Here is a 17,489-nt window from a genome sequence, read left to right as displayed (position 1 = left end):
TAGAATACAGGCAGAAAATACCCATAAACTATTAAAACAACACTTCCTTAACCTACCGTAACAAAATACTGAAATAAATGCAAGGCTGAATCTAAATTACTTGATAGGTTTTCCATTATGAAAGAATAATGCAGGAAAAACTGAACAACACTAAGATAGGAGCATACAAACATAGTCCAGCTTCCCCGATCAATATCTAAACGAAGATGCGCCTGGTAAGATAGTCGCATTATAAGACATGCTCTATTTTTATTGAAATCATTTCGTGTGACCTAAGTTCCGACTACGAAAGCCGACCACTATCGATCAATAAGTTGTCGAAGCTATTTATAAGTTTACATCTACACAAGCCTATGACCATCGCCATAGTACGGCAATCTATTTGCAGCTATTTACTATTGGCGTGATGCCGTTTAGCGCATGTTTCTGTGCCTCCCGTTCATGAAATTGCTAAGACTGCACGTGATTATACAGCTAGGCAATAGACAATTTAAATAGATCCGCCTACGTAATTGGAATTGTAAGATGATTAACCGAACAGCTACCCTGTTACATAATCGAATGTACGTAACTTCGTAGGGGTGAGTGAACCCACATTTACTGGTTGTGACGTAAAGGGAAGCGAGCTTGCGTTACATAACTGGAAAATTGTATCTTCTAAATCAATAACTCCGACTACTGATCGTGGAAATTTAACCTAAGATCTTGTCTGCAAGTGGCATGTACGCTAATTATTATGAAGCATCAATCATAGTTATCATAAAACAAAGTGAATTCGCCTTCACAATTTGGGAAATATTAATGAAACGCCTGTATCTTAGTTTGCGGCAATACTGATTTTATGAGTCATAAGTCATAACTTTCCGAGAAACGTCACATTACAGCTGATTATTTTGTTGCCGGATATTCTATTCTTTTTTTCTATAACCCCTTCAATTCTATTACGGACAAAGAAAATTTCATCTTCCTTAGCCCTGCCAAAAAATTATACAGGTGTGTTAGGCAAATCTGAAACTATAATGAAAGAAACATTTATGGTACGTCTCGGGGACAAACTAAAACTGCGTCATAATTTTTGTGATAACATATTTTTCTTAGCTTCCCTTTACGTTGTACGTTACAGGCCGATGGTTTTGAAAAAAAAAACTTACTGTATCATATTATCTATATACTATTATATAAAGCTGAAGAGTTTGTTTGTTTGCTTGTTTGAACGCGCTAATCTCAGGAACTACCGGTCCTAACTAAAAAAATCTTTTTGCGTTGGATAGCCCTTTGTTCGTGGAGTGCTATAGGCTATATATCATCACGCTATACCCAATAGGAGCGGAGCAGTAATGACTAATCTCAGGAACTACCGGTCCAAACTGAAAAAATATTTTTGCGTTGGATAGCCCTTTGTTCGTGGAGTGCTATAGGCTATATATCATCACGCTATATCCAATAGGAGCGGAGCAGTAATGACTAATCTCAGGAACTACCGAGCCAAACTGAAAAATTCTTTTTGCGTTGAATAGCCCTTTGTTTGTTGAGTGCTCTAAGTTATATATCATCACGCTATGACCAATAGGAGCGGAGCAGTAATGGCTAATCTCAGGAACTACCAGTTTGAACTGAAAAAATTGTTTGGTGTTGGATAGCCCCTTATTTGTGGAGTGATATAGGCTATATATCATCACGCTATGACCAATAGGAGCGGAGCAGTAATGAAACATGTTGCAAAAACGGGGACAATTTATTAGTTATGAGAGCTTCCGTTGCGTGCGCTGCGTAAATGGTTAAAGTTATGCAACAATGATGTATGACGGGATTGTTCCTCTTACAAAGTTCTAAAAATATATTATAAAACAAAGTCCCCCGCTGCATCTGTCTGCCTGAACGTGTTAAATTCAAAAACTACCCAACGTATTAAGAGGAAATTTGGCATGGAGACAGTTTGGGACCCTGGGAAGAACATAGGCTCCCGGGAAACTACTACTTTTATAACGGTAAACTTTAGCCTGAAAAACTTTATAACGCGAGAGGAGCCGCGGGCAAGAGCTAGTATTGACATAACGCTAACTGGATCGCATTCTTGCAAATAATGACACAGCAATTTAGAAAATCTTTAGAAACTAACGCATATCACGCCTTTATCTTCGAAGGGGTAGGCAGAATTACAACCAGACCACCTACTTTTCCTCATGCATGTTCCGTCCCAAGTGATTGGGGGCCAGCCCATCACCGTATCGAACATAAATTCCGGACTCCATGCTGCTATTCAGCAAAAAAAAACAATAATTGTTTTTCCGAACCGGGACGTTGGAGCAGTGTTGTCACGCAGACACAACTGCGCCACCGAAGTAATCAAAAAGGAAAGATAGACCAAGGAAAGGTTTGGTCTTAAATCTAAAGCTGTAATGTGACTTAGTCATTTTCACTACCTATTGCTTATAATTTGGTATTTGACCACCTACACCAACTTGGAAAATTCACATACATACAGATGTTACAGAAGGGAACTACTGCAAGTTAGGTACTTGTCTTGTTTCATCTGAGCGTAAATGATAATCTATATAAACACCCACACTAGAATAAGTGTGAATGCCTTGCCCCTTTCGCAGAGGAATTTGAATTGAAACCATAACATGTGTATTGTACTCAAAAGAAAATATATAAAAAATTTAACCATAGGATAGGACGAAAAAAATCAACATTTATTTCAACAATTTATTGCAAAGGTTTTATATTAAAAGCATCTAAGCGAATACCTCCGAAAAAAGTCGAATAAACCGCAGAGGTAAACACTTAAATATTTTCAAGAGAAGGTTACTAAACAGGTCCATGCATTTAAAATGCTGCTTTTATATAATATTTTGTCCATGTCAATGTGTGATCAAAATGAATGCAATCCAATATCTATCAGAATGTATTCACCTTGTTATAAAACAATATCTCAAAGAAATGTAAAAACCAAATTCAACGCACACTGCACAAAGTAATACATAATAATCATACCCCTATTGTTTGCTAATAACATCTGCTTCTTATTTTGGTGTTATTAGAATTTATCACTAATATAATATATAATTAACCTTAACATAATTTCTCAGTCAACCCTTCAGCTAACTAAAATTTAGTGTCCATGGCTAATATCAAATATTAAAATACAATAGTAAATATAAAAATAAAGTAAATTTTGTGTCTACATTTTCTTGAGAAAACACAATTTAAATAAATGTATAAGCACGACATAATTTCAAAGTTAATAGGCACATTACGAGCTTCTTCAAGTTAGGCTGAGAAATTGTATAAAAATATGCCACACCATACCAAAATGCAAATACTAGACGCGTACCCTAATTTGTTGGTGCAAAAGCGTCTTTACCGACCTAAACCGAGGGAGCTCGAATCATACAAAACACACTTGCATACTCGGGATTCGAAATGAGTTCAACAATATAGCAGTACTATTTCTCTATCATAAACAATGATTGTAAACTTTTTACAATAATTTTACTTAGCCTACAGCAAAACAAAATAAGGCATTTCTCTACACTTGTCTATTTTAAAACATAATATCCCATTTGAAACTGCTCATCACTCGTGAGTCGAGTCCTTGAAGGTGTAACTAGTTCTGTTATAATGCAATCTGAATTTTTGAGATCAACATTTGTAACATTATTTGGTCCAAAATTTGTTTATAATATAATTCCCTTCATGAACTCGAGCCAAAAGCCAACTTACACGTTATATTTGGCTCAACATACAACCCCGTGAAGTCTATAAACTTTACATTACCACTTCGCCTTTTATATAACTCTTTTACAATCTATTTATGATATTCCATTATATTACAACTATTTTTATAAATTATGTTTTAGTTTAGTGTTCAAATTGCTTCTGTTTCAAACTGGTTGCCCTTTGCAATGATGATGGGTCCATATGTTTCGCTTTGTTCTAATTTCAATACTTGATGTTTCTTGAGGACAAGTAGACTGTAAAACTTCTGCGCGACCTAAAAACCGTAACAAATCATGTGACATTTTATCTTAAATCTCCACGCAGAACATTGATTAAAACCATAACTTTTATTTGACGATATAGTCATGGTTCTGATAATATGGTATAAAAGTTACCTGTTTTCTATTATTGTGTCTTGGCGCCAAGTCTGTGAATGATAATTCTAGTCCGGCGGCTAACTTGGGTCTCATGACTGCGAAAAGCTGCGCTGCACGACGATTCAGCACACGCTCCTCGAACTGTTCGTCTGTTTCACCTGCCTCGCGTTCGCCCTCTTCCGCCTTACAAATAAATAAAGATGTTATTCCGTCTGTACATTATTAAAGTATGTGTAAACATAGAAGAATATTCGTAATCCCCAATTATCATTTGACTTATGTTGGAATATTAGAAAAAACTGCTTAACTAATTAAGGAACCTGATACTAAATGAATATCTTAAGATAGTACAGTACAGAGTATATATCTTTTCAGTAGGCAATGATATACTAAACTCACGTTTTCAGGCGTAGGCGGTAAGTCGTAATCGTGCTGCGGACTGGGATGACCGTGCTGGTCTTCGTAGCCCAAATTTGTCATTTGCATGCCACTCTGACAAAAAAATGTCATTAACAATATTATTATGTCATCCACAATTTATTAGTTAGAAGAGGTACAATATTTACCACATTTTATTCAAAACCATACTCTAGATATATAATGTAAGTTATGTAAAGTTCACTTTCATACTACACAATTATCAACAAACATGATCTTGAGCAGAGTGTTTAACGAGACAAATACTGGAAAATTATTGCACACATTGATTCAAACTTGTGAGAGATAGATTTTTATCTACTAGATTGGTCGTCTGTAATAAACACTACCTGATAGTCGGTATGTTCATCGAGCCCGTGTAACAACGGCTCGAGCTGCGGCTCCTGGTGCTGCATGTGCGGCGCGGTGCCGGGCAGCAATGCCGACACGTCGCTGCCCAGCTGCGGCATCATCGGCATCTGCTCCATACTATGCTGCAGCAACGCCGCGTGCTGCACACCTGCACATATGACCAAAGTATAATTTATTTTAAGTTTTATAATTTTTCCGATAATTATCTAGTCAGCTTGTGTAATTACTCATATATATTTTAATTATTTTTTTTTCAAAACAACTTTCTAAATGTTATTATTACTAGAATTAATATTAAAAAGAATGCTTGCCATCAGTAGTTCAATAATCCCTTCAAGTCTTATCAGTTTGTAAAATCCATTGGGGCCATAATGGTTTAATATCATACAAAATAACTTACTTGGGGTCATGCCACCATGTTGTAAACCAGCTGGTGTCATTCCTCCGTGGCCGAGACCACCCGGCGTCAAACCGCCGTGTTGAAGACCTGTCGATATGGGTCCATTTTTTAAACTGGCTCTTACCATCACATTCATATAAAACCACTAATCTCAACGCTAAATTACTTCATCAAACTACGTTTTTATATCGACTGCACACGCATGCCCAATGCATGTGAAAGTATTTGCCACAGACCACGCCGCACAGTATTATAGTGATAGGTAAGACTTGCACCATCAACAAATTGAGGCCTAAACAGGCCTGCAAAAATATCTCCACTCCTTTTCTTCCATCCTGGAAACTGTTCTCCTTCCTCTACCCTTCTTTACCCTACTTCCTTTCCTGGACCATTGCAGTTACTAAGAGGTTCACCAGTATTCCATTTATCCATCTTTAAAAGTTAAACCTAAACTACTCACTCGGCGTCATTCCGCCGTGTTGTAAACCGGCAGGCGTCAATCCTCCGTGGCCCAGACCAGCTGGTGTCATACCGCCGTGTTGAAGTCCCGCTGGAGTCATTCCACCGTGTGCGAGTCCCGCGGGAGTCATGCCACCGTGATCAAGGCCACCTGGAAATCATCGGAATTTATAATTGAATATGATCAACATTTTTATGATGATGTTAAAATTATGATGTTATGATGTCATGTCACATTACCTGGTGTCATTCCACCATGATGCAGACCAGCCGGCGTGAGTCCTCCGTGCACAAGGCCGCCGGGTGTCATTCCACTGTCTAATCCTAAGCCTGGTGTCATACCTAAATGAAGAATAATCATAAGATAATAAAGAATGATTTTTCCCATTTGTTAAATAGGGTCAGATAAAATAAAGTAAAGAAAAGTGAATTATCCTTGCGTCGACTCGTCAGTGCCTAGGTCGTGAATCATAAAGGAATAAAGTTTGTTTTTGAACAAATGTGAATGCGTAAATAAAGAGAAAAAAAAAAAAACAAAAAGATGATTAAACAATTATATTTACCACCATGTTGAAGTCCCGCAGGTGTCATACCACTCGAAGACAATCCCAGATCCACCCCGTGGGTGTCGCCGTGCTGGAGTCCCGCTGGTGTCATACCGCCGTGTGGAAGACCACCTGCAGAAATCATTTAATAGTTTCCAAGAGAATAGATATATTTATATTATAGATTTACAATTTACAATTTAGTGTCCCTGCAAGCTTCCCATTTTTTCTACTCTTATTGAATGGAATTAATTTCTAATGGACGCTAATGTATATACACATAGTATCACGCCTCTATCCCATATGGGTAGGCAGAGACAATGGATCGTCACTTTGCACGATTCTGGTATATTTCTCTCGCTTCCTTTATCAATCTATTCATGCATTCCTGCCGGTTCAAAGTACTTTTGATCTGGCCTTAACTAAGAAGCCAATGTATACGTGAGTTTTATATCATGCAATCAAGTATAAATGTTGCTTTACCGATCCCGAGCGATTTTTAAGATGGAAAAAACCAGTCACAATTATTTTCTTGCCCAACCCGGGATTCGAACCAAGAGCCATAACGTTGTCGGCGTACTCGTACCGGGCACACATTAAAATATTATACTAATTGTTACATTTACCGAATCTATCCAAAGGAAGCGATTGAGATCGTTTTTGAAAACCCGCAATCTAGAGTATTCCGACATACCTGGTGTCATAGCACCGTGTTGTAACCCGCCAGGCGTGAGTCCTCCTTGTAGTAACGTGCCAGGCGTTAGCGGGCCGAGTACACCTGGCGTCAAAGGCGGCCCTAGTGAACTTAACATCGTGCCTGATAGAATAAACAAATTATTATCAACTGTATAGCGTTTATACACAATCTATATTTCTGTAATAAAATAGCAAGTCAATAATAAAAATAGATGAAAAATATGTATATAAAAATATATTAAACAAAAGTAAATAAAGTAAGTTATCAGATATTTAAAATATCACATGTAGATTGGGTGCATTGTTTGGAGAAATTGATTTTTCATCTATGATCTAGGACATTCTGTGACAAGATTTTTTTCTATGATTACAAGTAAATATAACATGTACACATAGGACATGTACTAAATAAAAATCTAGTGTTTGTTTTCATGTTTGTAGTTGGTATGATATATTATTATGATTAACACACACTACAATGTAAAGATTCACATATGATGATCATCACAATATAGAAATTTTGCTATCCAAGCTCCTAACTTAGATTTAAGCGTAAGAAGTGAATACAGAAACTAAGCACTTAAATTTATGGGTGTCTGCATTGCGGTATTAATACAAGTGCATAGACATGCAGCAAGCAGTCATGAGATGTATGAAAGATAATATTATGACTATCGTCGACTTGGCTCATTGAATCGAATCGCACTAATTTTCCCGTTGTACATTGACTACGAAACAGTGCCATTACGAACATAAAAAGCCGATTAACCTCACATATCGTGGGTTTACTGCAAGAATTCACTAATTGCAAAAAAATATCATGTAGTTTATAACGCCCTGAATATAATATAAAATTATACATACTCACTTGATTTTAAGATTAAAAATATTCAAGAATATAATAGTGTTTTACTTTTTTTAAACATAATTTGATCTAAGATGATATAGGGAAAACAATATAACTAAAACGAAAAGTGGTTAAATTCATATTTTTATATTTGTCAGTCAATGAGTTCCTGCAGTAAACCAACGATATGAACTAAATGCGATTCGATACGGGACTTGTCTACGCAAGCCTTCATAAACCATACGTCATGTGAACGTACCGGGCGTCTGAGGCGGTTCGACGTCGACGTCGGAGCGCGGCGTCTGCGGGTACGCGACGTCAGCCACTCGCTCCGACTCTAGCCGTGCACCATGTTATTGTTAATCGCATGTGCGGTTAGAATAGCGTATGTACAATAGGATAGACTTCACCAATATAATGTATAAAGTATGCTCCTAAAGTTATTGTATGGACACTTGGTTTCTTCAGTATACAAAATTATATTTATATTCAATATTATGTATTATAACATTTGTATAAATATTTTTTTTTAAATATAAAAATTAAGTTTACTGAACAAACAAACAGTGTGAGGCAGAATGTTTTGTTTTTTTAGACATTACCAATGGCAAGGAAACATTAAGTAGTGTAAATTTGCATGAAAGTTAATAAGGACCCTTAACCAATAAATGCTTATTGTAGTGGACCTTAATATGATATGAGTAAAAGTTTAGTAAAGCAAAGATAGTTAGTTTTACAGAGTACTTACCGACAGAAGGTTCATACTCTTGAGGCACTGGTGTGGGAGGTTCCAATTCAGGAATGGGAGCCGCTGCCGGCGTTGCTGCTGGCGTCTCCGGAGGCTGAAGAGTCTAAAAACGTTCTACAAGTTATAATAACGACCTTTCATATCCATGTTGACTTTTAAGACAAATAATTTAACCCCCACCCAGAATAATGTCATCATACTAAAGGATTCTGAAAAACCTTACAAGTAAATCGAGTGAGATCTGATGAGCTTATGACTGAAAACACATTTACCTCTTCGTGTCTTCGCTTCCTGCCGCCGCGTCGTGCGACACTGGGCTCGGGTTCCGGCGACCTCGCTTCCCCTTCTTCTGCCTCACTTCTTAGCGTCATGTTGCGCTGATATTTCTGCTCGCCATGAATCAGAATTAATAATAGAAAATTCAAGAACAAAAAAGTCATGATTTAGAAATTATTTTTTTGTATTGAGGACTGTCGCACCATGTACGGGTTTCGAATCTGTCACTGGTTTGCACAAGTTTTGCATATAATACTGTAACGTCGTATGGTGGTTATAATTGTATAAGTTCGAATATTGTATGAATGAAGGTAATCAGGCAGTCAGTCCGCAATAAATGTTGAAATAGAACACACGTGTTTTATGGTACCCCTTATTAAAATATACTAGTTACCTTGAACAACACTCTGGAAGGTATTGGCCTGGCCGGCAGCGTGAACAGTTTCTCCACTCCGCCTGTCTCCTTCCAATGCATGAGCCGTCGAGTAGGCGGTGCCAGGTCCAGTGTCGTCACAATATCCGAGGTGTTGCTCAACTGGTTCTTCATCTCCTCGCCTGATATGTTCTTCACTTCGTCTACTATAAGCTTGCGTTTGCGCTTCGCTTTTGTTATACCTGTAACGAATGTTCGTAAGTGGCATATCGAGGAGTATTGGTTATGTATTTTTGGTGATAGCACAAACAGGCCGTTTATGACGAAAACCTTCATAGAGATAAAACATACTTTTAAAAAGTTATGTGTAAACAATAGACTGCCAGTGTCGTCAGCTCATCAGGCTGCATAGTGTAACTAATTTGCCCATAGTTGCAAGTAAAATATTATCAACTCTTGGTCAAATCCACCTATTATATCATGTAGGTTTCTACGTATCAGGTATAAGGATGGATCAGTGTAGAGTTATCAGACCAAATCTTGCAGCAGATAAAATTGATTACATGAAGAGCTCAGTTCAATGGTGGGCATATTGTTGTGGTGGATAAGAAAGGTGTGTGTTGTACCCTTTAGCACGGTGGCGTCGACGGGCGCGAGCGCGAAGGACTCCTCGTCGTTCTGCAGCAGCGTGGTGTGGTCGGGCGGGTGCGGCGGCGTGCGCGCGGCGGGCGGCGCGTGCGGCGGCGACAGCGCCGGCGTGGCCGCGCGCGCGCTCTCCGCCGCGCCGCGCCCCAGCTCCTCCACCTCCTGCGCACACGCACAAATACTGAGTTCAGTACACTTCTGTTTATTCCTTCCGAAATAAGCCAACTAATGAAAATATGTCACACATCGTGTCTCAAAATATGTTAGTCTGGTCTGCTTTAGCTGCTGTATATATCTAAATTAATTTGTTTTAGCCATAAACTCTACAAGTGACATGGGAAGAGGAAGCAGAAATATAGTGTAAATTGTATTATATACTTTATAGGAATAAATCAATACAATTCAAATTTCTCACCATGGGCCGAACAGATGGTGGCCTAGGCACTGCAGGTGGTGGCATGAGGTCAGGCGCTTCTTCCATAGCCTGCGCCTCTTCGTGTGGAGGGGAACCTCCCCAGCTAATACAATAAAATAAACATTTAATTGATTATACATTTTGAATAATGCACATCGGAAAACACTTAAAAATAATATAAATAAGTGATTCTATGTAAATATTGACCTGCCAAACACAAAATAATATCAAACCCCTGAAGTCTTACATAATTCTTGATATTCGAAACCAAATACATATTAATGCCACGTCATAATAATCTATACTATTATATAAAGCTGAAGAGTTTGTTTGTTTGTTTGTTTGTTTGTTTGTTTGTTTGTTTGTTTGTTTGTTTGAACGCGCTAATCTCAGGAACTACCGGTCCAAACTGAAAAATTCTTTTTACGTTGGATAGCCCTTTGTTCGTGGAGTGCTATAGGCTATATATCATCACGCTATACCCAATAGGAGCGGGGCAGTAATGGCTAATCTCAGGAACTACCGGTCCAAACTGAAAAATTCTTTTCACGTTGGATAGCCCTTTGTTCGTGGAGTGCTATAGGCTATATATCATCACGCTATACCCAATAGGAGCGGGGCAGTAATGGCTAATCTCAGGAACTACCGGTCCAAACTGAAAAATTCTTTTTACGTTGGATAGCCCTTTGTTCGTGGAGTGCTATAGGCTATATATCATCACGCTATACCCAATAGGAGCGGGGCAGTAATGGCTAATCTCAGGAACTACCGGTCCAAACTGAAAAATTCTTTTCACGTTGGATAGCCCTTTGTTCGTGGAGTGCTATAGGCTATATATCATCACGCTATACCCAATAGGAGCGGGGCAGTAATGGCTAATCTCAGGAACTACCGGTCCAAACTGAAAAATTCTTTTTACGTTGGATAGCCCTTTGTTCGTGGAGTGCTATAGGCTATATATCATCACGCTATACCCAATAGGAGCGGGGCAGTAATGGCTAATCTCAGGAACTACCGGTCCAAACTGAAAAATTCTTTTTACGTTGGATAGCCCTTTGTTCGTGGAGTGCTATAGGCTATATATCATCACGCTATATTCAATAGGAGCGGAGCAGTAATGGCTAATCTCAGGAACTACCGGTCCAAACTGAAAAAAATCTTTTTGCGTTGGATAGCCCTTTGTTCGTGGAGTGCTATAGGCTATATATCATCACGCTATATTCAATAGGAGCGGAGCAGTAATGGCTAATCTCAGGAACTACCGATTCAAACTGAAAAATTCTTTTTGTGTTGAATAGTCCTTTGTTTGTGGAGTTTTCAAAGTTATATATCAACACGCTATGACTAATAGGAGCGGAGCAGTAATGGCTAATCTCAGGAACTACCGGTTTCAACTGAAAAATTCGTTTTGTGTTGGATAGCCCTTTATTTGTGGACCGCTATAAGCTATATATCATCACGCTATGACCAATAGGAGCGGAGCAGTAATGGCTAATCTCAGGAACTACCGGTTTGAACTGAAAAAATCTTTTTGTGCTGGATAGCCCTTTGTTCCTGGAGTGCTATAGGCTATATATCATCACGCTATGACCAATAGGAGCGGAACAGTAATGAAACATGTTGCATAAACGGGGTAAATTATTAGTTTTGAGAGCTTCCGTTGCCTGCGCTGCGTAAACGGTTAAAGTTATGCAACAATGATGTATGACGGGATTGTTCCACTTAAAAAGTTCTAAAAAATATATTATAAAACAAAGTCCCCCGCTGCATCTGTCTGTCTGAACGTGTTAAACTCAAAAACTACCCAACGTATTAAGATGCAATTTGGTATGGAGACAGTTTGAGACCCTGAGAAGAACATAGACTCCCGCGAAACTACTACTTTTATAACGGAAAACTTTAGCCTGAAAAACTTTATAACGCGGGCGGAGCCGCGGGCAAAAGCTAGTGTACTTATATGTAACAGTTGGTTTATAAGGTTGCTGTACCTGTGTGGCGGCGAGGTGCCAGCGTCGTAGTGGTCGCCCATGTCGTCGTCGCTGCCCGCGCCGTCGCCGCCCGGCTCGCCTACGCCTGCGCCATCCGCTCCCGACACACCCGCCGCTTCAATCTCCGCCTGGATTATACAGCACAGATTAGGTAAATGATGCGATTTTTTTAGTATTATTGTTTACGATTTGAGATAAATAAAAAAATAATGTAATTTATTATAAAGGGAAAAAAAGGTACTAATGAAACTATATAAATGTTAATCAAGGGGCGTGCACAGTAATAATTTTAGCATATCATATCATAAAGCATCTGTTTTCAAAACAATATGATACTCGCACTGCTACAGCCTGAGAGCAGTATGCACCAATCATGTACTTTGAAAGCGCTAATTATATTTAATAAAAACGCGTACGCACCTGCAGTGACTGCGGCTGCGCATCTGCACCGGGCATGCCGGCGGCGGAAGTGGCTGCGGCGCCGCCCGCCGTCACATCACCGAACAGATCGCCCTCGAACAACCCGCCAGCGTCACCGTCTGTTTATATTAGGTTAATAGTTATGTATCCTATTGTAAATAATATGAGTATATATTATGTTAAATAACTGCTGAATTTGACACACAGATAGAAAAAATCATGGAATCGAATATATAGATTTAGTTTATCTCAGGATAGTGCAACATTTGTCTAAAATCAATTCTGTTAATAGTCCAAAATAGTTTCGCGAGATAAGAATTGCTAATTGAGTAGTATTCATCATATTTAAATAGCTTATTCTGATGTGGCACCTACCCTGGTACACTAGCAAGTCTGGATTATGTTCCATAGATTCTAATTTAAAAAATTATCAACTCACGTCCGAAGTCACCCACGTCGCCGATGGTGCCTCCGAAGCCATCATCGATTGGTCCGTGGGGCGCCGCCTCCATCCGCCGCTCGTGGGAGGGAGTCGTCAACGTTGGCACTCCCGCTGCACTCGTGCTCGGCACTCCAGCGTCTTTTGACGCCAATTCCAAGGACGAACCATCCGCAAAAATAAGATTACTCTGTAAACAATTTGTGGTGATTAAAATAAATCAGTTAACAAATATCTAATGTGATCTTTGACTGCCTCGGTGGCGCAGTTGTAATTGTACACGGTACAAGTACGACTAACGCGCTGAGGTCCTGGGTTCGAATCCCTGGTCGGGCCAAAATAATTCTGACTGGGTTTTTCCATCTTAAAAATTACTCAGTCGCAGCTCGGAGTCAGGAAGTTGGCGGTGTGGATACCCCGTGCCTCGGAAAGCACGTAAAGCCGTTAGTCCTGCGCCTGATCTCTCTTCGGTCATGTCGGATTGCCGTCTCACCGTATTATGAGAGTGAAGGAACAGAAAGTGCACCTGTGTATTGCGCACACACTTTTGTGCACTATAATATATCCTGCATACCTCGCTGATCTGTATTGAATTAAATAAACTACCTATCATTACACAACATTTTTATTATGTACTCTCATAAAAAAATCTGATCACAAATAAAAAAAAATTATACTAAAATAATATGATAAAAAGTATGATATGCAATATTTACAACTTCAAGTGCATATTTTATAGATAAATAATGTTATGTACAAAATACAAATATAAAAACTATCCAAAATAAATACAGAAGTATTATGTGTGCAGTCATTAATGATTACAACTTACACAAGCATAAAAATCTAGTCTATCATAAAACAAGTTAAAACATATTGCAATGATTACATTTCTAACATTGACTATTAAGTCAATACTAGAAAAAGTAACCGAAGCCTTAAATTTTTCACCCTTGATTTTCCTTCAGGAATATGAAATATACTAAAGTTGGAACATAATCATAATTAAGTATAAATAACTAAATAAACAAAATTAACAATAAATGCCAAACCTACTCTGCCATCTCTGGTTGTATCACATATTAATTGTGTATTTAAATGTATAAAATATTTGTATATTCATTGGTATAAAAGAGAAATAAATACCTGTTCCAATCCTGCCCCAGTACCAATAGCCTCTCTCATGATATCTGGTTGGTCTGTATCAAAGCCCATATCACCAAACCCATCATCATGGGTGACCAGGTTCAAAGAGCCATAGTCCTCTCGCATTGTAATCTCCTCAGCTCTTGATTGGTTAAGGGAAAACTGAGCTTCAATGTCCACCTCACTAAAATAAAATCATTAAAGTTTATCTAAACATTTATTACATTCAAAATATTATTAATATATATATAAACTTTAGTGTATTAAATTAAGAAACTTTGTAACAATTTTTACTTTACATAATGCATGTCCCATAAAAAAACATAATACAAGAAAAGTTAAGTTTTAAGATGTAAATACAGATTCTAACAAGAAAATGAATTTGACTGGCCAATATCATAGTAAATGAAGAAAAACAGTTAATGTCCTTCAATATGTCACTGATATAATTAATGAAAGAGATCAGGACTTACTTCAACTCTGGCATGGCGGTGTCAAAGTCATGGAACACTTCAGGCAGGGTGATGGCATTCATGGCCGCCTCTCTGTGTTCCTCAGGCAGATCTACCATGCCTGGCCTGAAGGCCATCTACAACAATCACATATTAGAAAGTTAATATATTTTCTACCATGTGAATTCTTTCAGAAAATAAATGTCCCAATGAGCACTCTACAATGATAAAAAAAACTATGCATAGAGTAGTTGCTGAATTTACATCTAAAAATCAAAAAATCAAAAAACCTTTTGTATTTCAGTATAATTTGAAAGTATGTTAGGGTATGTTCTTGTACACTTTAAATGGAATTTAAAAATACATTAAATTAAATAATACTAATAATCATATTCAAAATTTAAAAATACATAACAAAATAATATTCCACAAATTTTATTGCCTAATTGCTTTATTTTGTTTAATCTCCATCATAATGTGATATTAAGCCTCATAAGTTAGTCAACAATTGTGCTGTTTTTTTTAATCAATTTACATAATGCGGGTTGCATTTATACTTCTGATGCCGTAAAAAATTCCTTCTTTAGATAACCTTTAATATAGCAATTCTCAAAACAGACAGATAATAATCTTGTCTCCTGTTATTTTTAAGTATGTGGAAAAAAATAAATGACTTCAAAGGTGATAAACAAATTAAAACCAAAAAATCTTACTCATTTATTGCAAATCTTATGAGTCATTCAAGAAAAGGCTCATTGTGACTTAAGTTTACCAATTTTAATTTTAACGGTAAATTGTAATGTAATGTGTGCCTCAAAATACAACAGTAAACAGAAATATTTTTGGAACAATAATTGTCAGCATATATTATGTTAAATTCTACTGTAGTTTAATTTACTAGGACCACAAAGTTTTGTTATGTTTAAGAGCTAATTGAAGTCATATTTCTATAAAAGTTATGATGAAAGTTTTTAGCATTTTCTGACTTCAAAATTACTCAAAACTTTCATTCTTCAGTATTATGATACTTATACACCAATATTTTTTATTACAAGAGGTACGATAGAATAAGAAACAAGATAGACATTCATCAAGTACTAAAAGTGCATAAGAAACTATTATTTAATGAATGACAATAAAACATATTAAAAAGTCTTAAGTTGTATGAATTGATTAATAGACACTAGAAACCCAAAATTGTGAAACTATGTTACTTTGACCAAAAATTTCATTTTTAAGGAACCTTTTATGACATTGGTTTATGGATTTTTTTTTGTTAAATATATCTCTTATTGCCGGCAGACAAGGATTTTTTTTTGATAATCAAAAACTAGTGGTTTATAACTATTTATAAGCCACAGCATCAATTGCAATATTAAAAAGTTTGTGAGGAAATTGCCAATTTTTGTGCCGTTAGTATGTTTTTTCTAAAATTTGTTAATGATAATTGAAATATCTTCTAAAATTATAGACAGTCTTCTAAGAAAGTTATTTTTGTAGCTATAGCTGTTAAGATAGGCCCACTTACTACCCCATCTCAAAATATAATATTTGTATATTGAAAAAGATGTAAAAATCTTACTTTGTTAAATGCAATGATATATAGCTTCAATCTATCACAATAATTATGTTTTGGTAACTAAACAATCATTGCAAAATATAAACAATATAAAAATAGGTATTGCAGTGCCTTTATATTTCATAACAGTTTCTGTACACTAATAGTAATAACAGGCTATCACATTAAAGTCGGGAAAATTTATTTGTTGGACTTATAGAAAACTAAACTTAAAAACCATACAAACAAATGTAGATGACAACTTACTTTAATCTTGACAAAAGCTTCATTACAATCTTGAAGTAGATATTTAGCTTTCCTTGAATAGATCCTCACGACACCAAGCAGCAGGTGGCCAGATGTTCGTAAGGCCATCTTCACTTTTGGTTTTAGGATGCCATCTACTGACTTCTCGATATTCGTCTCGAACACATGAGCCTTTGTCAACTTCTTATCCCAATGGGCCGCCAGCCAAATCTTGGCCAGCGGGCCCTTCTTGGCAAGCACGAAGTGTGCATAGAACATGTTGGCAATTCACACTTCCTCACCAAGTTACATTAAACTTATTCTGAAATAAAGTGCTCGGAATACATATTTACAATATCACTGTGATGCGCATTAAACAAAACATTGATACATAGAAATGCTGTCACACAAATCGTTGGTAATTGTAACGACCAACACTAATTTGGCGCCTAATTTTTATACTGTTTTTTGACCATTTCCCTATGTGTGCTGCAATTAAAAATTATTTATGACGCCACATCATTAATTGTAAAACTTCTTATACTCCAAAAAAGGGCTTTTTACCGGATTATTTAGTCACAAATTAAAAATTTCACCTTTCACACACAACGTAAACATGACAACAATTACGATTTCAAGATGGCGGTCGAACAGACGGATGAACGGTATAATGCTACTACTCTTCAATATAAAAATAAAAGTTTAAATAACATGAATTCTATTTTTGATTTTCAATTAAAATATTATAATATTAGAACATGACACCACGTCATTCATTGATTATTGTTTCAGTTATTAATGTCTATTCTTTATTAAGTCGATTGTACATACTCGCCGAGAGTGTTTCGTTTGGAGCACAAGTTTTATTTATATATCTTCAGTTTAGCTTATATATTTTCATCGAAATACGGGCGCAGTAACTTATTCATATGTGTAGATATTAAGAT

General features: G+C 36.9%; 1 protein-coding gene across 3 annotated transcripts; it reads right to left on the bottom strand.

Moving 5' to 3' along the window:
• Nucleotides 1–2,695: 2,695 nt before the first annotated feature.
• On the bottom strand, nt 2,696–17,367 carry LOC115447077 (double-strand-break repair protein rad21 homolog). 3 transcript variants are annotated; one of them, XM_037440992.1, is made up of 22 exons: nt 17,139–17,367; nt 16,564–16,864; nt 14,760–14,875; nt 14,287–14,470; nt 13,141–13,330; nt 12,702–12,820; nt 12,282–12,409; nt 10,294–10,396; nt 9,860–10,040; nt 9,255–9,475; nt 8,857–8,970; nt 8,585–8,687; nt 8,096–8,173; nt 6,988–7,110; nt 6,312–6,425; nt 5,989–6,090; nt 5,750–5,899; nt 5,290–5,376; nt 4,868–5,037; nt 4,500–4,592; nt 4,119–4,283; nt 2,696–3,997 (listed from the first exon to the last, which is right to left on the bottom strand). In XM_037440992.1, the coding sequence occupies exons 2-22, from the start codon at nt 16,819–16,821 to the stop codon at nt 3,872–3,874; spliced, it is 2,925 nt and encodes a 974-aa protein (XP_037296889.1). In that variant the 5' UTR covers nt 16,822–16,864; nt 17,139–17,367; the 3' UTR covers nt 2,696–3,871. The 3 variants fall into 3 exon arrangements, with proteins under 3 accessions (XP_037296889.1, XP_037296888.1, XP_037296890.1); XM_037440991.1 differs by having other exon boundaries at nt 17,107–17,287; XM_037440993.1 differs by lacking the exon at nt 8,096–8,173 and having other exon boundaries at nt 17,107–17,287.
• Between the last annotated feature and the right edge of the window lie 122 nt (nt 17,368–17,489).

The sequence above is a fragment of the Manduca sexta genome, chromosome 21 (assembly GCF_014839805.1).
Source record: "Manduca sexta isolate Smith_Timp_Sample1 chromosome 21, JHU_Msex_v1.0, whole genome shotgun sequence".
Classification (NCBI taxonomy): domain Eukaryota; kingdom Metazoa; phylum Arthropoda; class Insecta; order Lepidoptera; family Sphingidae; genus Manduca; species Manduca sexta.
Note: the sequence above shows the minus strand (reverse complement) of the source record. Positions and strands in the feature narration are given on the sequence as shown.

Coding starts and splice junctions, on each gene's coding strand:
- LOC115447077 (XM_037440992.1), bottom strand. CDS start 16,821: ATGTTCTATGCACACTTCGTGCTTGCCAAGAAGGGCCCGCTGGCCAAG. Junction 10,041..10,293: donor CACCATCTGTTCGGCCCATG/GTGAGAAATTTG, acceptor GCGTGTGCGCAG/GAGGTGGAGGAGCTGGGGCG. Junction 9,476..9,859: donor CGACGCCACCGTGCTAAAGG/GTACAACACACA, acceptor CATTCGTTACAG/GTATAACAAAAGCGAAGCGC.